Source organism: Trachinotus anak, unplaced genomic scaffold, assembly GCF_046630095.1.
Source record: "Trachinotus anak isolate AG129_WGS33_773 ecotype Australia unplaced genomic scaffold, CSIRO_AGI_Tana_v1 ptg000012l, whole genome shotgun sequence".
NCBI classification, from domain to species: Eukaryota; Metazoa; Chordata; class Actinopteri; order Carangiformes; family Carangidae; genus Trachinotus; species Trachinotus anak.
Window position 1 is genome coordinate 8770696 of NW_027273863.1, and position 26640 is coordinate 8797335.

Sequence of the window (26640 nt, forward strand, 5' to 3'; positions counted from 1 at the left end):
TTCTCTGAACTGGCAGCACGCTGATCCAAATCCACTGCAGGAAACACACTGACTACAAACAAGTGCCTCTCACAACCCCCTGAACTATCACTTTAAGCCGTTCATGTGCGTTTACTAAGCTGCTTATATTGTATGGTTTGTTTTGAAAGATTATGTCACAATGTAGCGGTAATACCATAATATTATAAATGTACAATTCTAAATCATTATAACTACTATTTTTATTACGTTTATATAATTAAGAATGTAATTATGGGTTACTATAAGATAGTAACTCATGAAGTGTCATTATTCTGATTTGATTTTATTTTGAAATAAGTGTATTATTACACATTACACAACCAGTGTTTGGTGTTGATTTTATTCAATTGCATTTTATCAGTGTGATGACTTCAGAGCAACAGCGTGATGTCAGAGTGAGTGTTCACTCCTCATTTCACTCACTTTTTGGAGAAACGCTCAATTATTAACTGGTCCTCATTTGAACTTAGAGTCTTTGCTCGGCTTTGTCCTGCAACATTTGAGCTCCTGACAAAATGTGCGCCACACATTTAGGATTTATTCTTCTGATTTGGTTTCCAGGAATGCTACATGGTAAGAACATTAAATTCTCTCCCCTTGAATTGTTTTAATTTGTTTTAAAAAAGCATTTCAGTATATTACTCTCTTGCTTATCTCTGTTTCAGCACAAAGTTCAGCTCTTCTTTGTCATGCACCCAGACTGAATGGTGGTTATTTTATCCCTGGTCAAAACACTTATACTCCTGGAACAACCATCACTTATGCCTGTGATAATAGACATAAACCACTTGTGGATGGTTGGTGGGCAAAAAGCACATGTGAAAATGGAAGCTGGGCTCCTGAACCACAATGTATCAGTGAGTGTTAAAAAGATAATTTGTTCTGCTCATGAAAGCCCTTTTTTCTTTTTTCATAGTGTTTGTGTAACTTTTTTTTTTGTTGTGTTTTTTTAAGAAGACAAATCATATTTTTTTCAAAGTTTTTTCTACAAATGCAGGCCCAGGGTCTGATTCAAAACAGGTGGCTTGTCTTTGTCTGAAGTCATTCTGCAGTAGATTTACTTTGATTTTTAGGGTCATTGTCCTGTCCTATCCTGTCCTTCACCTCAGCAGGTACACAGCCAACCTGATATTATCCTGTCAGGTGCCTTTATAACCTTGAAAATGCCCAGAGGCAGCAAATCAGCCCAAAATCATGGTGCTCCTGGCCTTCTCTCTTGGGATAATGTTTTCGTCTTGGTATACAGCGCCATTTCTCTGCCATACGTGATACTCCACAGAACCTTTTCCTGGTAGAGTTATCAAGCAATGTGACAAGAAAATTAATGCTTAAATCATACATATATTCTGGCATATCTTGTCCAAAATGTTGCAATCATAACATTTGTCCTGCTATCTTCTGCAATATAATTCTGCAATATTACAACTTACCCCTAGAAACTGCATCTTATCCTTGACACTCATTGTGTTAGAGCCAGTGTGCACACCTCTCGCTGTGTTTTCCCCGCTGCCTCATCCTAGCCCTGTCTCACCAGCATCAATGGGAAGACTTGGCTCTGAGGCTATAAAAGAAGAACAGGAACAACACATATGTTATACAAATGTTAGAAACGTTGTATATTTTCATTATTTGCATTAGCCAGCTGTTAATAACACACAAAGCGAAATAGCAGACTTATGAACAGAGATGGTAACCCCTCCTTTAAGCCTTGAATGTTAGCTCCTTACTGTTTTGTTTTTTTTTTACCATACTAAATCTTCTCCACTTACTTCTCAACAACTTGTCTGTGCAAACTATCTAAACTCTTCATGATGACTGTAATCTTTTCTAGCATCATGCACAGCAACAGTTCTTCATTAAGTCTTCAGGGATCTGGCATAGTTCACATCAGCAGATGCTTCTTGTCAATAGTGACCTCAAATAGTTTTAGTTGAAAAAGTAGCTCTAACCCAAACCTCCAATCTGGTTTCATTGATTCAATAGGTTTGAAAAGGCCTGACTCCAAGTAATCTTACCTTAACTGAATGTTTGAATGACATCATTTATTATGGACAAAAACAACACAGTGATTAGGTGTTTGCTTATTGTTACTTCAGTGAAGACCTGACCTTTTTTTTCTTTTTGTAAATAGGGTAATTGGGGAATTATTATTATTATTATTATTATTATTATTATTATTATTATTATTATTATTATTATTATTATTATTATATTTTGTACTATTTTTGTAGTTGCATGTTATCACATGCATGTTAACAGAACATTGGGTGAAGGGCAGTACACTCTCTCTCTCTCACTCACTTTTTCAGAGCGAGGGAGCAAGGGTAAACAAGGATAAACAAAAATCACGACTGCTTTCTGTACTCTTCACACTTCTGCCTGCTCATCAATAATGGATGAATTATCGGTAATGATGGCCATTATCCAAGACAAACTTAATGTAGAACGATGGGGCTGGCTGGTGCGGACAGGCACTGCAGCCTCAGCAGTTCAGCAATATAGTATGAGGTGATGCAAGAGGTTCATCAGCTCATTACTGCTTGTTATGTTATCACTAGTTAAGTTGACTATTCACGGCGCAGGCCAAAATGACCCTCAGCCCACCGGGAAATATCCAGTATCTCCCAATGGACTGTCTGCCACTGGCTTAAAGGCCGTCACCATGGTAGAAATATCACTAAATCAATTTGTTGGTTCTTTTTTCAGATATAAAGGCCTGCTTTCCACCAACTATCCCCAATGGAAAATACACTGAAAACTCAAATGGTTGGTATGAGGACAGAGACATGATAAGGATAAGCTGTGACCGAGGATATGAACACAAAGACCGAGTTGCAACAGCCAGATGTATAAATGGAGAATGGTCGTCTTTGCCCGTCTGTCAGAGTAAGTCTGTTTTATATTTGTTTGCTGTGGAGAGAAAAATCACAATAAGAGGAACAAAACCAGTTAAAATGTTTTGGGCTCATCTCTCATGAGCATTTTTAATGACTGATGATTTGTTTTGTTTTTTACAGAAAGTGACAATGCATGCATTGAGCCCCCTAAAGTCCCCCATGCTGTAATAAGTCAGGGGTACCAGGAAGTTTTTCCCGCAGACTCAGAGGTGGTGTACAGATGTGAAGATGGATACGCTATAGAGGGAGCACAGACCAGCAAATCCATCCTTTGTATAGCAGGGACATGGGGTGAAGGCCCAAAATGCAGTAAGTGGACAATGAAAAATACTATTTATCAAATGCAAATAAGAGACAATTATTACTTGATCATTATTTGTTTTGAGGAAGTCTAAACTCGACCTGTCCAAGGTGTACCCTGCCCTCATCCAATGTCAGCTGGAGTTGGCTCCAGCCCTCTTGCAAACCTACAAGGATAAGTGGTGTGGCGGATGTAATGTAACGTAATGTAAAGCAGATATAATGGATGGATGGAAGTCTAAACTCCAGCCAACAGGAAGTTATTAAGTGTGCAAAGTTCTGGCACGTGCACAGATAGGCCCCAGGTGGTGCTCAAGCACCTTCCCGTTTGGCCTCTGACCAGATAAGTGCCCTTTTCACCACAGGCGTGGCCAAGCTCATCAGTTATCCAGTACCTCATGCTTAAATCCTTGTATCTTCTAAAGCATAAAATTTGGAAATTGTGAAGAGACCGTCTTCATTTTAACTCTACTTAATGCTTTTCCCCTTAGATAAAGTAACAGGAACAGCTGCTGGACATGGTGGTTCTCCAGAAGTAGAAACAGGTGGAGAACACACTGCTTCTACTGGCCATGGGAGACAACCTGCGACTGGAGGTAGGATTATTGACCTTTCTATCTGTGTAACAAAATCTAATCTTGAAGAGCAGATTTCATTCACTGATTTGAAGTTCAATTTGAGCAACACATTTTCATCCCAAACATCAATCAAATATGTCACTTAAAAAATCACCCTTAAGTTTCTTTCTGTTCATTTTGTGCAGATGCATCCTGTGTCATGACACGTGGTCGTTATGACAATAGTTTAGTGCTGTCTGAACATGTATTCATAAAGGAGGGAGAGAGGAAAAATTTGTACTGTGGAGTGCCGGATTATTTCACAGCTGTTCAGTGCAGTAACGGAAGAATATTTTATACCAACTGTAAGTATAAACGTCAGCTCTTTGTATTTCAACTTGTCACAATGCTTTTAGTTTCAGCCTTTTTCTTGTCAGATAACATTAGAAAATTAACTCTCCAGGATCTGATTCACAGTCAGTGAGTTTCAAGAGGAATGATGAAGCAAAAAATGAGATCAATTCAAACACCATGAGAAAGCTGAAACTTGAATATTCAAAGATGAGCTGAGCACTATTCTATATTTTTCTTATTGTTACAAATCCCATGAAAAGAACATGTTCCTTTGTCAGAGACACTGTAGTTCATGTTAGGTCAGTCCCACATTCACTGTCCTGGTAATATAAGTACTCACTGGCATGTAATGAAGTTATTGTAAGTTAGCTTCAGCAATAAGCACAAGTTTCCTCTCTAAAACTACATCCTGTGTCTATGTATACAAGTGTATCTGTTCCCTCTGTCTCCTGTTTGTCTCACTTCTCACACTTGCTTGTACGCACTCACTGACACACTGAGCTCCAGAGCAGTGTAGCTGTTGGACACAGTCAGTAATAAAGGAAATGTGTGATTAAAAGTGAATTTTCAGTCAACTGTCAGTAATTAGAGGCATTTGTATACATTCATGAGTGAATTTCAGGCTTCAGAGAGGTCTGGCAAAAAGAGACCTGCCTCATAAAGATAGTGGAGCACGGGAAAGAGCTGCTGTTATATGTGGCCCACACACCAGGTGGACACATTGCCGGACGCACACACACACACACACACACACACACACACACAAACGCCAATAAACATCTAATTGGACAAATATTTTCATGGAATTTGTTGACAGTCAGGAAAAGAGTAGCACTGGTCTTGTTCTTTAAGATTTTTCCACTGTAGTTGGAGTCAGGCAGAAATTTAGTGAGTCTGAATTTAACCACTTTTCTGAAATATTCACTGCTCTGCTGTTGTTATTGGATTTTTCAGGTTGCCATTCTTCTTATTTTAATACGGTAAGTCTTGTTCTTGAATTTACTTTTCAAAGAACTATTTTGTTATTTAATAGTTTTGTGTGTTTAATGTTGGATAATGTTCTATTTTATTTTACCATGCTGTTTTACATGAATTAACTGTTAATATTATTGTTTTTTGTCTGTTTATAACCTGGGACAGTGCCCATCACGGGAAGCACGGCTGCTTGTTTAATCACTCAGCACCAACTAACATTAAAAGCCAAGTTGGAAACTTTTGAAATGCCTCCACCAGAAAACAGCTACACCAAGAAAAATGTTATCACATTTCAATTACATTTTTAAAACCAGTTATTTTTTTGTCATTTTGATCTAAAGTACATTCTCACAATGTTGGACCTAGAAGTTCTTTGACAGTCAGCTTGTATGTTTATGACTGAATCTCTTAATGCACTAATGACATGATCAACGCCTTGAACACATGAATAAAGCTCATATGTTCAACAGTACTCTGAATAAAATGTTTACTAGAAATTTCAGCAGAAACTTTTGTATTATTTTTGTTGTGTAGAATATTGGTTCTTCTTGTATTAATAGACTTAGACTGCTTTTGTGGCTAAAACAGCTCATTATAGGAGTTTATTCAGCCTTTCATAAAATAAACAGTAATGTTTTGTCCTATTTGTTGTATTGTGGTGTTATTTGTAATTGTAAATGTGATAATTGTGCAAATCATTATGGTTCCATCAAACCATGTGCCATTGCACAGGGAAAATGTGGTAACTGCTAAACCTCACAAGTGTAAGTTCAGCTTTGAATTCTGAATATTTTCTTCTTGGCAAAATATTTATATAATATTTCTGTTCCATAAAGATCCTCTCCATGTTTCAAAATACTCTGCTTTGAATGATAACTTGTGTCTAGTTTGATTTTTCTCTCAATTAATTGGTTAAAAATTCTCCAAAAGTCACCTACTCCTTCCAGCTCATTAAAATAATCATAATCTCTGACTATTACTGAACCAGGTGCAGCTGTAGACTTCTCATAAAATGAGGAAGACTTGATTGACATATAAGATGTAAGATCATATTTGTTTTGTCAAGACAAGATACATATCCATAAGAGAGCAACTAATTTAGTGGCAGATATAAGCGCTGCACTCATGTTGTAACAGAGATTCTGTGAATATTTCAGCTTTAATATAAAAGTTAATAAACCTTCAGTGCCTTGACCAAAGAGAGGTCTTTGAACAGCTTCGCTCTTACAATGTGGTGAGTTGTCATTTTATAAATGATTGGATTTAAACATGCAGCCATCATGTTTGTTACTTCTCACCCTGTCTGACACCATCTCAGTGTCAGGAGGATGTTCCTCCTCTGTCGAAACAGGTTCAAATTAAATTAGAATACCATCTATTCTTAGTGTTTATTTCAGTCGGATCCACATAATGGTGGCATGTCCAAACATCTGGGTGTTTTGAAGGTGAGTGTCATTCTCGGAAGCAACCAATGTTCAGAAATATTTAGTTTTTAATTTTTTTGTTCATCTAAAGTGATGAAAAACCTGGTTGGATAAATAATTAAACCAGGGAGGCATAAAACTGACCTGTGATCACAGCCTTTCGGAAAATCATTTTGAAATTTGGACTCAAATAATGAAACAGTTTTTTTGTGCTCGTGTAAAGCACAAAAAAACGGGTGGGTTGGGGGGGGGCATTGATAATAACTAGCTGCTGCTGATCTGGACTATGGTTTTAGCTCTGCTTTGTCGTGAGATGATATAAGTGCTGACAAAATGTACATCAGATATTTTGGATTTCTTCTCCTGATTTGGTTTCCTGGAGCACTTCACGGTGAGAACATTGAATACTTTCACATGTGACCATTTAAATTTGTAAAAACACAGTTACTGTAGAGTAACATTGCCTGGTGTTGTATTTTAGCACAAAGCGCAACACAGTCCTGTAGTGCTCCCAGTCTGGTCGGTGGTTTCTTTGTCCCAAAGCAAGTGACCTACTCTAATGGAACAACGCTGAGCTATACCTGCTACGATGGACGTAAACCAGCAATGAAGGGTTGGTGGGCAACAACCACATGTGAAAATGGCAAATGGTCTCATCAGCCTCAATGTATGGGTAAGTGTTCCCTAAATACATCTTCTGTTTCCTCTTTGTAGCCATGCTAGCTGCCTGGTCGTATCGTTGGCAACGTCAGCCTGTCGGTCCTTTGGTCCACAACTTTGCTCCAGACTGAAATATCTCGACAACTATTGGATGTATTGACACAAAAATGTGTTTAGATGTTCATGCCTTCCTCAGGATGAACTGTAATAACTTTGGTGGCCTTGACTTTGCATCTAGAGCCATCATCAGGTCAAAATTGTATCTGTTAGACCAATAGTTTGCTAACTAATCTAAGGATATTCCCATCTGCCTCAACTGTACTTTGTGTTTCGTGCTAATTTGCAAATGTTAGCATGCTGACATACTAAACTAAGATGGTGAACATGGTACCAGCTTAACATAAATATGTTAGTATTGTCATTGAGAACACACCAGCATGGAGACTTTAGCATTTAGCTTAAGACACTACTGTGTCTCAACAGCCTTTACCCCTGAACCACATGGTTGCGGCTTTTTAATTGTTATCTTTTCATTGCTCTTCAAAGCTGCATTTTAATTTTTCATGTCAACATAGTCATTAAACGTTTGAAAGTCTTGTATTAGTTGTATGAGTCTGAAAAGTTAAAAAATGATTTAAACGTTATCAGCAAAATGAAATATCCCACAACATATATAACAGCTGGTAAGTGCTTACTACAGTGACAAACTAAAACACACTATAATCTAGATGTTAGCAAATGTAAGAAAATGTGCTTTTATGAACATTTTCCATCCTTACATGATTAGTGTGTTAACAGTTAATACATGGTCTATAACACATTGTAACATTCAACAAGCAACTATAACGTGTATATCATGTACCAAACATAAAAAGTCAGGTCAAATACATGATGACATTGACTTAGGATACATTTAAGAAATTGGTTAAGAGTTGACGAGGTGTAAGAATGGCAGAAACATTTCTGACTGATGGTGCAGCCAAAAAACAATTCACCATTTAAAAAACATACCAACTCAGAATTAGACTGCTCAGTTGTCTATAGGGTTGTTGATGATTTCAGCACATCCTTTATATTTTGAACATTGCTTAAGTAAATGGTGAGAGAACTTGTTTTGCCTCAGCCTCAACAAAAGTATGAAAATGCAAACTTTTCAACATTCAGACAATTTTCAAGCATAAAACGTCTTTTCTAGGAGCAAACATCTGATACTTTATTAACCTTCAATGAAGAAGACGTTTGGGATCATTTATTAAAACATGTGTGATAGTATTAAAGAAAACTGTCAGTTTAGCAAGTATTCCATTATTTGTCATTAAAAGTATGAATATGTTGATGATCTATGGCCTTGTTCTGTCTTTCATTTCTCAGATATAAAGGCCTGCATCCCACCAACTATCCCCAATGGAAAATACACTGAAAACTCAAATGGTTGGTATGAGGACAGAGACATGATAAGGATAAGCTGTGACCAAGGATTTGAACACAAAGACCGAGTTGCAACAGCCAGATGTATAAATGGAGAATGGTCGTCTTTGCCCGTCTGTCAGAGTAAGTCTGTTTTATATTTGTTTGCTGTGGAGAGAAAAATCACAATAAGAGGAACAAAACCAGTTAAAATGTTTTGGGCTCATCTCTCATGAGCATTTTTAATGACTTATGATTTGTTTTGTTTTTTACAGAAAGTGACAATGCATGCATTGAGCCCCCTAAAGTCCCCCATGCTGTAATAAGTCAGGGATACCAGGAAGTTTTTCCTGCAGACTCAGAGGTGGTGTATGAATGTGAAGATGGATACGCTATAGAGGGAGCACAGACCAGCAAATCCATCCTCTGTATAGCAGGGACATGGGGTGAAGGCCCAGTGTGCAGTAAGTGGACAATGTGATGAGATATGCAGTGATAAAAATACTTTTTGTGACTTCAGCAGTATACATGAAGTCATCATAAAGTACTTTATTTAGTAATGTGCAGTTGTACATCACACTGTGTCAAGACAACAGATGAACTAAAAGATTTTGGTTTGCAAAACAGCGGATTTCATTCATTCATTTAAAGCAAACCTTGTGCTGAAGCCTCACTAAGCCAGCGATGCATAATGGGGGCAGTAAGACATACAATTTTTTTTTTGAGTTTGTGAAGGGGCCACATTCAGTGTTGCCCTTTAACCCTAGAACACTAATGTCGGGTGATTTTCACCCACACGATTCTTGTCATGTGATTTTCATTGTGTTGCTGCTGTCTGAGTTGCATGGGTCCTTGGGTAGCTTCGGGCTGCTCATTGATGTCATTAATGGTATGTTTGTTTCCCTCCTCCCATCTATGGTTTTTTCAAGAGGCATGCGTTCAGGTGATTTTCACCCGACGTTAGTGATGGTGTTACTAATTTTAACGTTAGTGTTCTAGGGTTAAAACCAAACAGCTCCAGCAGTAAAAGGGAGCAGATTTTGTGGTATATCCATTCTATTAAATGTCTCTCTACACAACCCTGTCTCCTAGAAGTTAACTTTCTATACAACTGAACTGAGACAGCAGACAGTATATATACAGTACATATGTATGTATATATATCTTTTCCCCTTAGATAAAGTAACAGGAACAGCTGCTGGACATGGTGCTTCTCCAGAAGTAGAAACAGGTGGAGAACACACTGCTTCTACTGGCCATGGGAGACAACCTGCGACTGGAGGTAGGATTATTGACCTTTCTATCTGTGTAACAAAATCTAATCTTGAAGAGCAGATTTCATTCACTGATTTGAAGTTCAATTTGAGCAACACATTTTCATCCCAAACATCAATCAAATATGTCACTTAAAAAATCACCTGTAAATTGTTTTCTGTTCATTTTGTGCAGATGCATCCTGTGTCATGACACGTGGTCGTTATGACAATAGTATAGTGCTGTCTGAAAATGTATTCATAAAGGAGGGAGAGAGGAAAATATTGTACTGTGGAGTGCCGGATTATTTCACAGCTGTTCAGTGCAGTAACGGAAGAATATTTTATACCAACTGTAAGTATAAACGTCAGCTCTTTGTATTTCAACTTGTCACAATGCTTTTAGTTTCAGCCTTTTTCTTGTCAGATAACATTAGAAAATTAACTCTCCAGGATCTGATTCACAGTCAGTGAGTTTCAAGAGGAATGACGAAGCAAAAAATGAGATCAATTCAAACACCATGAGAAAGCTGAAACTTGAATATTCAAAGATGAGCTGAGCACTATTCTATATTTTTCTTATTGTTACAAATCCCATGAAAAGAACATGTTCCTTTGTCAGAGACACTGTAGTTCATGTTAGGTCAGTCCCACATTCACTGTCCTGGTAATATAAGTACTCACTGGCATGTAATGAAGTTATTGTAAGTTAGCTTCAGCAATAAGCCCAAGTTTCCTCTCTAAAACTACATCCTGTGTCTATGTATACAGGTGTATCTGTTCCCTCTGTCTCCTGTTTGTCTCACTTCTCACACTTGCTTGTACGCACTCACTGACACACTGAGCTCCAGAGCAGTGTAGCTGTTGGACACAGTCAGTAATAAAGGAAATGTGTGATTAAAAGTGAATTTTCAGTCAACTGTCAGTAATTAGAGGCATTTGTATACATTCATGAGTGAATTTCAGGCTTCAGAGAGGTCTGGCAAAAAGAGACCTGCCTCATAAAGATAGTGGAGCACGGGAAAGAGCCGCTCTTATATGTGGCCCACACACCAGGTGGACACATTGCCGGACGCACACACACACACACACACACACACACACACACAAACGCCAATAAACATCTAATTGGACAAATATTTTCATGGAATTTGTTGACAGTCAGGAAAAGAGTAGCACTGGTCTTGTTCTTTAAGATTTTTCCACTGTAGTTGGAGTCAGGCAGAAATTTAGTGAGTCTGAATTTAACCACTTTTCTGAAATATTCACTGCTCTGCTGTTGTTATTGGATTTTTCAGGTTGCCATTCTTCTTATTTTAATACGGTAAGTCTTGTTCTTGAATTTACTTTTCAAAGAACTATTTTGTTATTTAATAGTTTTGTGTGTTTAATGTTGGATAATGTTCTATTTTATTTTACCATGCTGTTTTACATGAATTAACTGTTAATATTATTGTTTTTTGTCTGTTTATAACCTGGGACAGTGCCCATCACGGGAAGCACGGCTGCTTGTTTAATCACTCAGCACCAACTAACATTAAAAGCCAAGTTGGAAACTTTTGAAATGCCTCCACCAGAAAACAGCTACACCAAGAAAAATGTTATCACATTTCAATTACATTTTTAAAACCAGTTATTTTTTTGTCATTTTGATCTAAAGTACATTCTCACAATGTTGGACCTAGAAGTTCTTTGACAGTCAGCTTGTATGTTTATGACTGAATCTCTTAATGCACTAATGACATGATCAACGCCTTGAACACATGAATAAAGCTCATATGTTCAACAGTACTCTGAATAAAATGTTTACTAGAAATTTCAGCAGAAACTTTTGTATTATTTTTGTTGTGTAGAATATTGGTTCTTCTTGTATTAATAGACTTAGACTGCTTTTGTGGCTAAAACAGCTCATTATAGGAGTTTATTCAGCCTTTCATAAAATAAACAGTAATGTTTTGTCCTATTTGTTGTATTGTGGTGTTATTTGTAATTGTAAATGTGATAATTGTGCAAATCATTATGGTTCCATCAAACCATGTGCCATTGCACAGGGAAAATGTGGTAACTGCTAAACCTCACAAGTGTAAGTTCAGCTTTGAATTCTGAATATTTTCTTCTTGGCAAAATATTTATATAATATTTCTGTTCCATAAAGATCCTCTCCATGTTTCAAAATACTCTGCTTTGAATGATAACTTGTGTCTAGTTTGATTTTTCTCTCAATTAATTGGTTAAAAATTCTCCAAAAGTCACCTACTCCTTCCAGCTCATTAAAATAATCATAATCTCTGACTATTACTGAACCAGGTGCAGCTGTAGACTTCTCATAAAATGAGGAAGACTTGATTGACATATAAGATGTAAGATCATATTTGTTTTGTCAAGACAAGATACATATCCATAAGAGAGCAACTAATTTAGTGGCAGATATAAGCGCTGCACTCATGTTGTAACAGAGATTCTGTGAATATTTCAGCTTTAATATAAAAGTTAATAAACCTTCAGTGCCTTGACCAAAGAGAGGTCTTTGAACAGCTTCGCTCTTACAATGTGGTGAGTTGTCATTTTATAAATGATTGGATTTAAACATGCAGCCATCATGTTTGTTACTTCTCACCCTGTCTGACACCATCTCAGTGTCAGGAGGATGTTCCTCCTCTGTCGAAACAGGTTCAAATTAAATTAGAATACCATCTATTCTTAGTGTTTATTTCAGTCGGATCCACATAATGGTGGCATGTCCAAACATCTGGGTGTTTTGAAGGTGAGTGTCATTCTCGGAAGCAACCAATGTTCAGAAATATTTAGTTTTTAATTTTTTTGTTCATCTAAAGTGATGAAAAACCTGGTTGGATAAATAATTAAACCAGGGAGGCATAAAACTGACCTGTGATCACAGCCTTTCGGAAAATCATTTTGAAATTTGGACTCAAATAATGAAACAGTTTTTTTGTGCTCGTGTAAAGCACAAAAAAACGGGTGGGTTGGGGGGGGGCATTGATAATAACTAGCTGCTGCTGATCTGGACTATGGTTTTAGCTCTGCTTTGTCGTGAGATGATATAAGTGCTGACAAAATGTACATCAGATATTTTGGATTTCTTCTCCTGATTTGGTTTCCTGGAGCACTTCACGGTGAGAACATTGAATACTTTCACATGTGACCATTTAAATTTGTAAAAACACAGTTACTGTAGAGTAACATCGCCTGGTGTTGTATTTTAGCACAAAGCGCAACACAGTCCTGTAGTGCTCCCAGTCTGGTCGGTGGTTTCTTTGTCCCAAAGCAAGTGACCTACTCTAATGGAACAACGCTGAGCTATACCTGCTACGATGGACGTAAACCAGCAATGAAGGGTTGGTGGGCAACAACCACATGTGAAAATGGCAAATGGTCTCATCAGCCTCAATGTATGGGTAAGTGTTCCCTAAATACATCTTCTGTTTCCTCTTTGTAGCCATGCTAGCTGCCTGGTCGTATCGTTGGCAACGTCAGCCTGTCGGTCCTTTGGTCCACAACTTTGCTCCAGACTGAAATATCTCGACAACTATTGGATGTATTGACACAAAAATGTGTTTAGATGTTCATGCCTTCCTCAGGATGAACTGTAATAACTTTGGTGGCCTTGACTTTGCATCTAGAGCCATCATCAGGTCAAAATTGTATCTGTTAGACCAATAGTTTGCTAACTAATCTAAGGATATTCCCATCTGCCTCAACTGTACTTTGTGTTTCGTGCTAATTTGCAAATGTTAGCATGCTGACATACTAAACTAAGATGGTGAACATGGTACCAGCTTAACATAAATATGTTAGTATTGTCATTGAGAACACACCAGCATGGAGACTTTAGCATTTAGCTTAAGACACTACTGTGTCTCAACAGCCTTTACCCCTGAACCACATGGTTGCGGCTTTTTAATTGTTATCTTTTCATTGCTCTTCAAAGCTGCATTTTAATTTTTCATGTCAACATAGTCATTAAACGTTTGAAAGTCTTGTATTAGTTGTATGAGTCTGAAAAGTTAAAAAATGATTTAAACGTTATCAGCAAAATGAAATATCCCACAACATATATAACAGCTGGTAAGTGCTTACTACAGTGACAAACTAAAACACACTATAATCTAGATGTTAGCAAATGTAAGAAAATGTGCTTTTATGAACATTTTCCATCCTTACATGATTAGTGTGTTAACAGTTAATACATGGTCTATAACACATTGTAACATTCAACAAGCAACTATAACGTGTATATCATGTACCAAACATAAAAAGTCAGGTCAAATACATGATGACATTGACTTAGGATACATTTAAGAAATTGGTTAAGAGTTGACGAGGTGTAAGAATGGCAGAAACATTTCTGACTGATGGTGCAGCCAAAAAACAATTCACCATTTAAAAAACATACCAACTCAGAATTAGACTGCTCAGTTGTCTATAGGGTTGTTGATGATTTCAGCACATCCTTTATATTTTGAACATTGCTTAAGTAAATGGTGAGAGAACTTGTTTTGCCTCAGCCTCAACAAAAGTATGAAAATGCAAACTTTTCAACATTCAGACAATTTTCAAGCATAAAACGTCTTTTCTAGGAGCAAACATCTGATACTTTATTAACCTTCAATGAAGAAGACGTTTGGGATCATTTATTAAAACATGTGTGATAGTATTAAAGAAAACTGTCAGTTTAGCAAGTATTCCATTATTTGTCATTAAAAGTATGAATATGTTGATGATCTATGGCCTTGTTCTGTCTTTCATTTCTCAGATATAAAGGCCTGCATCCCACCAACTATCCCCAATGGAAAATACACTGAAAACTCAAATGGTTGGTATGAGGACAGAGACATGATAAGGATAAGCTGTGACCAAGGATTTGAACACAAAGACCGAGTTGCAACAGCCAGATGTATAAATGGAGAATGGTCGTCTTTGCCCGTCTGTCAGAGTAAGTCTGTTTTATATTTGTTTGCTGTGGAGAGAAAAATCACAATAAGAGGAACAAAACCAGTTAAAATGTTTTGGGCTCATCTCTCATGAGCATTTTTAATGACTTATGATTTGTTTTGTTTTTTACAGAAAGTGACAATGCATGCATTGAGCCCCCTAAAGTCCCCCATGCTGTAATAAGTCAGGGATACCAGGAAGTTTTTCCTGCAGACTCAGAGGTGGTGTATGAATGTGAAGATGGATACGCTATAGAGGGAGCACAGACCAGCAAATCCATCCTCTGTATAGCAGGGACATGGGGTGAAGGCCCAGTGTGCAGTAAGTGGACAATGTGATGAGATATGCAGTGATAAAAATACTTTTTGTGACTTCAGCAGTATACATGAAGTCATCATAAAGTACTTTATTTAGTAATGTGCAGTTGTACATCACACTGTGTCAAGACAACAGATGAACTAAAAGATTTTGGTTTGCAAAACAGCGGATTTCATTCATTCATTTAAAGCAAACCTTGTGCTGAAGCCTCACTAAGCCAGCGATGCATAATGGGGGCAGTAAGACATACAATTTTTTTTTTGAGTTTGTGAAGGGGCCACATTCAGTGTTGCCCTTTAACCCTAGAACACTAATGTCGGGTGATTTTCACCCACACGATTCTTGTCATGTGATTTTCATTGTGTTGCTGCTGTCTGAGTTGCATGGGTCCTTGGGTAGCTTCGGGCTGCTCATTGATGTCATTAATGGTATGTTTGTTTCCCTCCTCCCATCTATGGTTTTTTCAAGAGGCATGCGTTCAGGTGATTTTCACCCGACGTTAGTGATGGTGTTACTAATTTTAACGTTAGTGTTCTAGGGTTAAAACCAAACAGCTCCAGCAGTAAAAGGGAGCAGATTTTGTGGTATATCCATTCTATTAAATGTCTCTCTACACAACCCTGTCTCCTAGAAGTTAACTTTCTATACAACTGAACTGAGACAGCAGACAGTATATATACAGTACATATGTATGTATATATATCTTTTCCCCTTAGATAAAGTAACAGGAACAGCTGCTGGACATGGTGCTTCTCCAGAAGTAGAAACAGGTGGAGAACACACTGCTTCTACTGGCCATGGGAGACAACCTGCGACTGGAGGTAGGATTATTGACCTTTCTATCTGTGTAACAAAATCTAATCTTGAAGAGCAGATTTCATTCACTGATTTGAAGTTCAATTTGAGCAACACATTTTCATCCCAAACATCAATCAAATATGTCACTTAAAAAATCACCTGTAAATTGTTTTCTGTTCATTTTGTGCAGATGCATCCTGTGTCATGACACGTGGTCGTTATGACAATAGTATAGTGCTGTCTGAAAATGTATTCATAAAGGAGGGAGAGAGGAAAATATTGTACTGTGGAGTGCCGGATTATTTCACAGCTGTTCAGTGCAGTAACGGAAGAATATTTTATACCAACTGTAAGTATAAACGTCAGCTCTTTGTATTTCAACTTGTCACAATGCTTTTAGTTTCAGCCTTTTTCTTGTCAGATAACATTAGAAAATTAACTCTCCAGGATCTGATTCACAGTCAGTGAGTTTCAAGAGGAATGACGAAGCAAAAAATGAGATCAATTCAAACACCATGAGAAAGCTGAAACTTGAATATTCAAAGATGAGCTGAGCACTATTCTATATTTTTCTTATTGTTACAAATCCCATGAAAAGAACATGTTCCTTTGTCAGAGACACTGTAGTTCATGTTAGGTCAGTCCCACATTCACTGTCCTGGTAATATAAGTACTCACTGGCATGTAATGAAGTTATTGTAAGTTAGCTTCAGCAATAAGCCCAAGTTTCCTCTCTAAAACTACATCCTGTGTCTATGTATACAGGTGTATCTGTTCCCTCTGTCTCCTGTTTGTCTCACTTCTCACACTTGCTTGTACGCACTCACTGACACACTGAGCTCCAGAGCAGTGTAGCTGTTGGACACAGTCAGTAATAAAGGAAATGTGTGATTAAAAGTGAATTTTCAGTCAACTGTCAGTAATTAGAGGCATTTGTATACATTCATGAGTGAATTTCAGGCTTCAGAGAGGTCTGGCAAAAAGAGACCTGCCTCATAAAGATAGTGGAGCACGGGAAAGAGCTGCTGTTATATGTGGCCCACACACCAGGTGGACACATTGCCGGACGCACACCCACACACACACACACACACACACACAAACGCCAATAAACATCTAATTGGACAAATATTTTCATGGAATTTGTTGACAGTCAGGAAAAGAGTAGCACTGGTCTTGTTCTTTAAGATTTTTCCACTGTAGTTGGAGTCAGGCAGAAATTTAGTGAGTCTGAATTTAACCACTTTTCTGAAATATTCACTGCTCTGCTGTTGTTATTGGATTTTTCAGGTTGCCATTCTTCTTATTTTAATACGGTAAGTCTTGTTCTTGAATTTACTTTTCAAAGAACTATTTTGTTATTTAATAGTTTTGTGTGTTTAATGTTGGATAATGTTCTATTTTATTTTACCATGCTGTTTTACATGAATTAACTATTAATATTATTGTTTTTTGTCTGTTTATAACCTGGGACAGTGCCCATCACGGGAAGCACGGCTGCTTGTTTCACTCAGCACCAACTAACATTAAAAGCCAAGTTGGAAACTTTTGAAATGCCTCCACCAGAAAACAGCTACACCAAGAAAAATGTTATCACATTTCAATTACATTTTTAAAACCAGTTATTTTTTTGTCATTTTGATCTAAAGTACATTCTCACAATGTTGGACCTAGAAGTTCTTTGACAGTCAGCTTGTATGTTTATGACTGAATCTCTTAATGCACTAATGACATGATCAACGCCTTGAACACATGAATAAAGCTCATATGTTCAACAGTACTCTGAATAAAATGTTTACTAGAAATTTCAGCAGAAACTTTTGTATTATTTTTTTCTACAAATTGTGTAGAATATTGGTTCTTCTTGTATTAACAGACTTAGACCACATCACTGTGAAGTATGCAGACACATGGACAGACAGATCTACACAGTTCATTGTTTGTCTCAATATTTCGTGGTGGTGTCATAACTACAAACACTTTCAAAACAGAAAACACAACTGTCCAAAGATTATTTACAGCTTGTCACAGTGGTGCTCTGAGCTAAACACTTTATACTTGGAACTAAGTGCTGCATCAACATGCCAACAATAACGATGAGTTAGCATGATAACATGGCAATGTGGTATGAACTGGCATAAACATAACATGACATATTATGAAATATCTTTTATGTGTCCTAATCACTTCTCTATTTGTACTTGTGGAAATGCTGTATATATATATTTCTCGATTTATATGACCAAAGAAGTAAAGAAAAGTCTATTATTTTAAAACTTACTCTTATGGATGTGAAATTTTAGAAGAAAAGGTCAAAGGTCAAGACCTTACTTTGTTATAGAGAAAAACCCAACAGTTCTCACAGAGGGCAGCACTTGGCAACAGGGGGGAGGAAAAACTCCCTTTTAACAGGAAGAAACCTCAAACAGAACCAGGCTCAGGGTGGGCGGCTGTCTGCCTCGACCGGTTGGGGGGGGGGGCAGAGAGGAGAAGAGAGAGAGAGAGAGAGAGAGAGAGAGAGAGAGAGAGAGAGAGAGAGAGCAGGAACAGCTGTATAGGTAATGGTGTTATCAATAATAATGACAGATAACAGTGGTAAATAGTAATGATGAGTAGTGGTGGATCTGGACCCTGCTGCTCCAGGGGCAGAGACACCTGCAGAATGAGGACAGAGAGAGAGAGAAGAAGCACAAACTACAGAAGAGAAAAAAAATACAAAGCTAATAGCATAAAGTAGTCGAGAGAGAGAGAGAGAGAGAGAGAGAGAGAGAGAGAGAGAGAGAGCGGATAAGCACAAACCACTGAAGTAAACCTCAGTGTTTTGTTCATGGAAACCAAACCACCACAAGAGAAGCATCTGTCTATGGAATGCTGATAATCACTGGGCTTTTATCAACACTATAATTAAAGATTATTAAGAAAATGTAAAATTTAGACCACCAAGTTATATAGCTATGTCATGAGGAAAGATATTCCAAATAGAGGTAGGGTTTCTTTAAATAAGACTTGGTCCAGTTTATTTCGAAAGTGTGATTTAAAGTTGTAAAATCTAAGAAATTTAAGCAGCCTTTTTCATAAGAATTCATCACTACTGACTTATGTAGTGTGTTTGATTCTTCCAAATGAACTGAAGTATTTCACTGTCTGATTATCTAAATGCTAAAATTTTAGTTGAGGTAACCTCTCTGTCTTTCACAATAAAAGTTAGTTTAGAGACGTTTGAAGTTCACTGGACATCACAAAAAATAGTAGTGTCATCTGCTGGCTGCCTAATTAAAGCCTCTCTTCCTGCAGCAGAAATTCCTTTTTGATAATTCATAGTGATACGATCGGCAAAGAGCTGAATAGTGATGAAAGCAAAGATTTGGGCAGCCTTTGTCACAGCCCCTCTGTGACTGCAGTTTGTTTTCTCTGTCCGGCTTTCCCCGTGTCTCCTCTCCCTCGCCTGTGTGTGTATATGTGTGTGCCGCTGCCTCCACACACACCACTCACCTGCTCCACAACAACCATCCTCCCCCATGCTCCACCAGCCTCCACCCAGATCCCTTGCCCCTCTGCATTCCCCCAAGAACTCTCTCTCACACACCTTGAACTGAGTTTTTATTATAACTGGTTGTGTCTGCATCTAAATCTGCTCTGGGGTCCGAACAGCAAGTTTACCAGAACGTAACAGCCTTATCTTATTCCTCTTTTGAGATCAAGCTTAATGGAGCAATAAGCATTACAACATAATGTTTTGAGTGCACTACAAAAAATGTGCCAAAACCAAATTTCTTAAGGCAGCTGAACATAAAATTATGGTTTATGGAGTCAAAGTTTTTATGAAAGTCTAGAAGAAGTATAAAGCTGTTATCAGATATTACTTTGTAAGTATCTAAGCCTAAACATATTTGAGATATGTCTAAGATATATCTATCTCTCAAAAGCTTCCTTTTCATCAGCTTTTTTTTAAGTTTAGCCAAATTAGAGCTGTAGTTTCTCAGAAACCTTGCAACTTGAAATATCAATAATTCCCCTTTTTCTGTAACAGTTTTCACTCTTGGCCATAATGAAAAAGTTTTTATGTGTTTTCTTTTTTTTTTTTTATTTGTACTTTTGTATTTTACAGCGTCTCTTCAAAGCAAAGAATCCAATACATTTTCCTACTCCACCTAAAAATAAATAACAAAATATTAAAAATAAAGCTTTCCAACCCATGCGGCAATGACAGGAGCAACAGACCTTTTTGACAACAGACATTTTCACTTGTAGGAGGAACAATACAGTTGTCCAGGTGTGCTATTCATGTGTCCACGATAGTGTGACAGTGAGCCAGCATGAACAATAGCAGGACCTTGAAACTGAAACGCCTAAATGAAGTTCAGCCATAATATGTTTTATGATTTACCCTACTGTGAAACGTGCTCATTGTCTTAGGACTGAAAAAATAATGGTAATCAGACTGGGAGCTAATGGTCCTCTATGGGCTAATAGAAGAGTGATTTTGCTTTGTAATCAAATCTTGACATAATTCCTCCTCTTTGTTTGAAGTCTGTTCTTTGGTGTGACTGCATTTTGATCTTTCATAATGCTGATCACTGCACACAGCAGTCTGGAAAATCAATTTGAAATCTGGACCATGAACAGTCTCATAGATTTTTGTAGAAAACATTGTTTGGGCAAAGAATGAATCACCAATGATTCACCAATTTTCTTAACTTAAATAAACAAATGTGCGATCACAAGAGCAGTGTCTTCTTGTAAATGGACCTTCGTCCTCATGGTGCAGTGTGTACCAAAATGGGAAATAATGATTGAAAATCAAAGTCAAAATCTGACAGCAAATGATGCAACAGCTGGACATAATAGCCCACTGGTCTGTGTTCACATTTTTAAAGAACATCATTTAAGCAAGATGCTATTGCAAAATGTTGACTGATCTGAATTGAGTACATGTGTACGTATTTCTGTTCACTTCCAAACAACAGTACCACAATAATGACAGTAACTCGTTTTAATGTTTACTATTTCTTAACCTTTCAGCTCACTGGGGAAATGCCCTTAACAATTATTAACTGGCCCAGACCTGCACGGGGCTCTTCACCCTGCTTTGTCACAGTGATTTAATTCCTGACAAAATGAGCATGAGGTACCTTGGATTTGTCCTCCTAGTTTGGATTCCTGGAGAGCTGCATGGTAAAGAACATTTAATTCACTCAGGAACATCTTAATTTGTTAAAGATATGTTTAGTATTTTGTTTTGTTTATCATCATATTTCAGCACAAAGGTCACTTCAACCTTGTCATGCTCCCAGACTGGATGGTGGTTACTTTGTCCCTGTTCAAGAAACCTATCCTCATGAAACCGAACTCAAGTACGCCTGTGATAACGGAAGGAAACCAGTTGTAGGGGATTGGTGGGCAACAAGCAAATGTCAAAATGGCACATGGGCTCCTGCACCACAATGTATAGGTAAGTGCTTAATGAATATCATAAATATCTCTACTGTATTAGTATGAAGGTTATTTGAAACCTTTAAATTTAAGGTGTCAACAATTATCTCAATACATGCAAGATAAACTGTCAGTGAGAATAATGACATCACATTATTTCAATAATTAAATAAATGGCATAAAAATGGCATTTCACATTTTGTGTATGATAATACCACCTCTTTTTTGGATGCAACTTTTTCAAAAAGGCCTATAGGTCCAGTGTCTAAATGTAAAAAATATATGTGAAATAAGATGCCAATGAAAAATTGGTGTCGTCTATAAACTTTGGAATATTTGTGTAGGCCACAAGATGAATCTGAGGGGTCACCAGTAGCAAATAACAAAAATAAATCACAATTCTGTAACTCAAAGTTATATCTATTTTTTCTAACCTTTGCTTTTTTATCGTAAAACTCTGTATACTTTACAATCAAACAACTCACAAATTGCAGCTTGTGATGAAAGGTAGATATTACCATATTATGTATCAATCTTAAATGTTCATAAAAGTCAATATGTAAAGTCTAAAAATGTGCCCAGAGACTGAAGTTTTGTTGTTGTCAGATGAAAAAGCCTGCATTCCACCAACTATCCCCAATGGAAAATACGTGAACAACTCCCAAAGCTGGTATGAGGAGGGAGGCGTAATGAGGACAAAATGTGACAACGGATATGAACACAAAGACCGGGTTGCAACAGCCAAATGCAAAAATGGAAAATGGTTGACTTTGCCCGTCTGTCAGAGTAAGTTTATAACATGTGTTGCTCAAGAAAAAAAAAAACTGTCTTGTCTAAGTCTTGAATCGAGGTCACAAACTGCAACAACCAAGTAGTGATCCATGTGGACACCTTTTCCTGTTCCGATTCATGATTTATTTTCTTTCTTTACAGAAAGTGACAATGCATGCACCGAGCCCCCTAAAGTCCCCCATGCTGTGATAATTCATCAGGGATACCAGGAGGTTTATGCTGTAGATACAAAAGTGCAGTATAAATGTGAAGATGGCTACACTATAGACGGGGCGCAGACCAGCAAATTAATCTTTTGTATAGCTGGGACCTGGGGTGAAGGCCCAACGTGCAGTAAGTGGACAATGTGCTGAGATATGCAGTGATGAAAATATTTTTTATGAGTTGATATTAAAGTGGATACAATCTATATTTGTGTATTAGCAAAGGATCACATGACAAAAAAGCAGGATGGGAAAAATGTTTAGATATTCTGGAACAAATGCACAAAAACAACATGGCAGTATAATAACTGACTCATAACTAATAACTGGTGTGTTGACTCTATCTTATAGGACCTTCTGCCACCTCTGGATCAAATGAGGGAGAGATTCAAACTCAAACCACATCAAGTAAATAACTCGATTAATTTCTCCTTTTACATTACATGTACTGGATAATATCTCTGCCAACCAGAAACACTTTGTTTTTTCTATTTCAGTCACCAACTGTGGAGAACACCCCACCATCGTAAATGGTGATGTTGTGGAAATTAATGACATGTTTTTGAGATTCAGCTGTAATAGCTTTTACAGACGAGTGGGTCCAGAGAAAGTCAAGTGTTACGCAGATCGCACATGGTCAGAAGTACCTACCTGCAAAGGTATAAACAAGTCAAGCCCACGAGCTTTTATTTCAATGATCTGTCCAGGAGGGTCCATATATCTTTTGGCCATTTGGTTTTCCTTTCAGAAACAGGTATAATAAAGCAAAAAAGATTGTAAAGACATTCAATACAACATTCAATACAAGGGAATTTTCTTTTTCATGGTTATAACAAAGGAACAGGAACACACACAGTTAAAGGGGAAACTACCAGATGTTATAATGATTTTAAGGCAAATTACAGCTTCAATTTCAATTCAATTGAATTCAATCTTTATTAAAGACACAGATGAGGGGTCTTGAAAACAATGCAGTATTGTTTGTTGGCTTTATCCATGATGATAGTTTATGAACAATTACAGTTATCTGAGAACCTGAACCCCCTGCTTGTGTTTGTTTTTGTATGTATAATACAAATCAACTTTGACTTGACTGACTTAATCTGATATACATTGCATGACTGTTCATTGCAGAAAAATTAACTTTAACTGTCTGAAATGCTGTGTCTAAAAATGTCTAGTATCTAAAAACAGAAAGGATTTCCCCTCAGACATGTTCAGATGAAGCACATCAAGAACGTCTCAGTCTAATAACTCTAAATGTTCATAACCAAAAAAGCTGTTTTTAAAATTTTGCTCTTCCCCTATATTTCAGTTTTAATTTTTGTATTTAAAAATTAACATCAAATAACAACTTGTTTTTTTCAATACACCAAAAGATACATGGACCCAGGAGGCTGGTTGAGGAAGAAGTTAACAAATTGTTGTTCCTTTTGTGCAGATGCCTACTGTTCTGTGAACACTGCTCAATATCCCGACTTAATACATGATGGAGTTATATATTTAAAATATGATGACAACGTGGAATTGAAATGTAGGAAATTACACTGGTACTGGGCGTCAGATCATTATTCTTTGGTTCGGTGCAGTAATGGAAGAGCCACGTTAAGCAAATGTAAGTATAACTTTAAGCTCATTACATCAATATGCCATAAACAGAAATACAGTAGGATAACAGGTCTTTCAACAGTGCTTTCTCTGCTCATTGTCAGCTAAGACACTGTGTGTGCCAACTATCTGCCTGATGGTTTTGTAGATCGTGTCTGTGAAACTGGTTGTAACTGTCTTTGATCATCAGATCAAGACAATGAAAGCCACAGGGTTTAAATATTAGTGTCATTATAGACAAATAAAAGATTTATTCCCAGGCTCAGCTCTGTTGTATGTTTAACCTGAGCCTTAACCTTGAAGAAATTGTTTGACATTTTGGGAAATACACTTATTAGCTTTCTTGCCAAAAGTTAGAGGAGATGACAACAGCACCTGGGTTTGTCCAAAGGTTTTTAAAAATCTGCCTCCCAGCATCTCTGAAGTTCATCAATGATCACTTATATATTTGTTTAATCCGTACAACAAACAAAGTGTAAAAACAACAGCTTGTACTTCAACTGGGATTTATGAGCTGGACTATATTTGGCTTGGACTCTCTGCTGGTTGGGACTCTCTGTTTCCCTTCTTACGGCTTCTTCTTCTAAATGCTATCTCTCATTTTGCATTTCTTCTTTTACATACTAACATTGTCATAAATGTTAATGGGATTTTAAATTAGGTTTTCTGTGAGGTTTAGAGGTGGTGGAAGCCAAGTTTGTTGTCTTTGGACAGAGCTGTTTCCTTGTTTCCAGTCTTTATGCTAGGCTAAGCTACGCTAAGCTTCATATTTACTGTTCAGACATGGAGAAAGTGCTATTGAGGCATCCACAGACTGATTCACTAAGCTTATGTACCATACACAATGTTTTAAATAGAGGCCATTATTCCTCTACACTTAATACAGTTGATAAAACAATATTCACTGTTGTGCTTGATTATTTTTAGGTTGTGGCTACCTTCAAAGACATACGGTGAGTATTACTCCTGTATGAAGCAATACTTCAGTTTAATTTTTATATGCATTTATGATTATGTATTCATATTATACTTTGCTTTCGCTATGTTTTACTATTAATGTTTATATAATTCTTCATTGTCTCTATTGTGACCAGAACAATTGCAATGGCTATATGACCAACTGAAAGATACTATTGTCTTTGGATTCGCTCTCCACTGACTGAAAACAGCTGCCAGCCTGGAAACTTGGTGATGATGATGTTACTCAATGTCTTGGGTTTTGTCAGAAACATTTTCAATTTCTCATTTTGATATATGAATCCCTACATAATGTTGGAGTAAACTGTTTGTCTGTATGCTCCACGCCAGGAAAACGACTGGTGTTATAGCCTGAATAAAATCTCTGCACTAATCTTTAAGGAATTGTGTTTTTATGACTTAGAGTTTTTATATCATCAAGAAAAAAAACATCGTCCAAAAGCAATCCAATCATCCGTCTATTATCCATACCCACTCATCCTGTTCAGGGTCACAAGTGGCAGGTGGCTTTCCCAGGAGGAGAACATCCTGAACACGCCACCAGTCTGTCACAGGAGAAATGACTCGCACACATTCATTAACTCATTAATCATTAATGCTGGCTTTATTGATCATGACACAAAGTTTGAGAATCACTGCTGTTTCAGATAATGAAACTGAACTCTGCAACAATGAATTCTGTCATTGCTGCAACACAAGGAAAATCCACCATCAACACCACCCCAGGATGCAACTGACACTTTATTACACTTGATTTTTTTGCCTTCTGCTTTACTGTTTTCCACTGTTTATCCCCTCATTAGTTCCTAAAAATCAGTTCATTCACCTTTAATCACACTTATTAATTAAGTTTCTTGCACACACGTAACTACATCAACTTCCAATAATTAATCATTGTGCTCATATTTATACTACATTGGTTCAAAAAGAAAACAATTCTCCTCTCTACGTCCATTTTGCATTGCACAGTTACAAACCCTCCTTTTCTGAGAACAAATGTGGGGAGTCATTGTGGTTCCATAAAAAATGTGTGCTATTGCACATGTAAAATGTGGGGACCACTGAACTGAAAAAATGTGAATTCAGCTGTGAATGAGACTTTACTTCATCTTGGCAAAATATTCATATTTTATTTCATAAAGATCCTCTCCCTGTTTCAAAATACTAACTACTAACTTGTGTCTAGTTTGATTTTCTCTCAATTAATTGGTTAAAAATTCTCCAAAAGTCACCTACTCCTTCCAGCTCATTAAAATAATCATAATCTCTGACTATTACTGAACCAGGTGCAGCTGTAGACTTCTCATAAAATGAGGAAGACTTGATTGACATATAAGATGTAAGATCATATTTGTTTTGTCAAGACAAGATACATATCCATAAGAGAGCAACTAATTTAGTGGCAGATATAAGCGCTGCACTCATGTTGTAACAGAGATTCTGTGAATATTTCAGCTTTAATATAAAAGTTAATAAACCTTCAGTGCCTTGACCAAAGAGACGTCTTTGAACAGCTTCGCTCTTACAATGTGGTGAGTTGTCATTTTATAAATGATTGGATTTAAACATGCAGGCATCATGTTTGTTCCTTCTCACCCTGTCTGACACCATCTCAGTGTCAGGGGGATGTTCCTCCTCTGTCGAAACAGGTGTCAGTGTTTGCATTGTTAAAGTCAAGCTTAATTTGCGACACTGCACTGTAATTTTTT

At 37.2% G+C, this 26640-nt stretch overlaps 4 protein-coding genes across 5 annotated transcripts; all 4 read left to right on the forward strand.

Moving 5' to 3' along the window:
- Window positions 1-437: 437 nt before the first annotated feature.
- LOC139629570 (complement factor H-related protein 2-like) lies at window positions 438-5748 on the forward strand. The gene is made up of 8 exons (XM_071492278.1): window positions 438-594; window positions 687-878; window positions 2728-2907; window positions 3039-3227; window positions 3710-3814; window positions 3982-4140; window positions 5084-5109; window positions 5270-5748. The coding sequence occupies exons 1-8, from the start codon at window positions 537-539 to the stop codon at window positions 5300-5302; spliced, it is 942 nt and encodes a 313-aa protein (XP_071348379.1). The 5' UTR covers window positions 438-536; the 3' UTR covers window positions 5303-5748.
- Window positions 5749-6759: 1011 nt separating this feature from the next.
- On the forward strand, window positions 6760-11811 carry LOC139629571 (complement factor H-related protein 1-like). The gene is made up of 8 exons (XM_071492279.1): window positions 6760-6919; window positions 7010-7201; window positions 8560-8739; window positions 8871-9059; window positions 9773-9877; window positions 10045-10203; window positions 11147-11172; window positions 11333-11811. Exons 1-8 carry the CDS (start codon window positions 6862-6864, stop codon window positions 11363-11365), a joined length of 942 nt encoding a protein of 313 aa, XP_071348380.1. The 5' UTR covers window positions 6760-6861; the 3' UTR covers window positions 11366-11811.
- A 1011-nt stretch (window positions 11812-12822) lies between these two features.
- LOC139629569 (complement factor H-related protein 1-like) lies at window positions 12823-17727 on the forward strand. Its single transcript, XM_071492276.1, has 8 exons — window positions 12823-12982; window positions 13073-13264; window positions 14623-14802; window positions 14934-15122; window positions 15836-15940; window positions 16108-16266; window positions 17208-17233; window positions 17394-17727. Exons 1-8 carry the CDS (start codon window positions 12925-12927, stop codon window positions 17439-17441), a joined length of 957 nt encoding a protein of 318 aa, XP_071348377.1. The 5' UTR covers window positions 12823-12924; the 3' UTR covers window positions 17442-17727.
- Window positions 17728-20939: 3212 nt separating this feature from the next.
- LOC139629565 (complement factor H-related protein 1-like) lies at window positions 20940-25311 on the forward strand. Of its 2 annotated transcripts, XM_071492271.1 has the most exons (9): window positions 20940-21092; window positions 21178-21369; window positions 21957-22136; window positions 22284-22475; window positions 22697-22753; window positions 22843-23004; window positions 23787-23960; window positions 24881-24906; window positions 25048-25311. In XM_071492271.1, the coding sequence occupies exons 1-9, from the start codon at window positions 21035-21037 to the stop codon at window positions 25075-25077; spliced, it is 1071 nt and encodes a 356-aa protein (XP_071348372.1). In that variant the 5' UTR covers window positions 20940-21034; the 3' UTR covers window positions 25078-25311. The 2 variants fall into 2 exon arrangements, with proteins under 2 accessions (XP_071348372.1, XP_071348373.1); XM_071492272.1 differs by lacking the exons at window positions 24881-24906; window positions 25048-25311 and having other exon boundaries at window positions 22843-23099; window positions 23787-23943.
- The last annotated feature ends 1329 nt before the right edge of the window (window positions 25312-26640 follow it).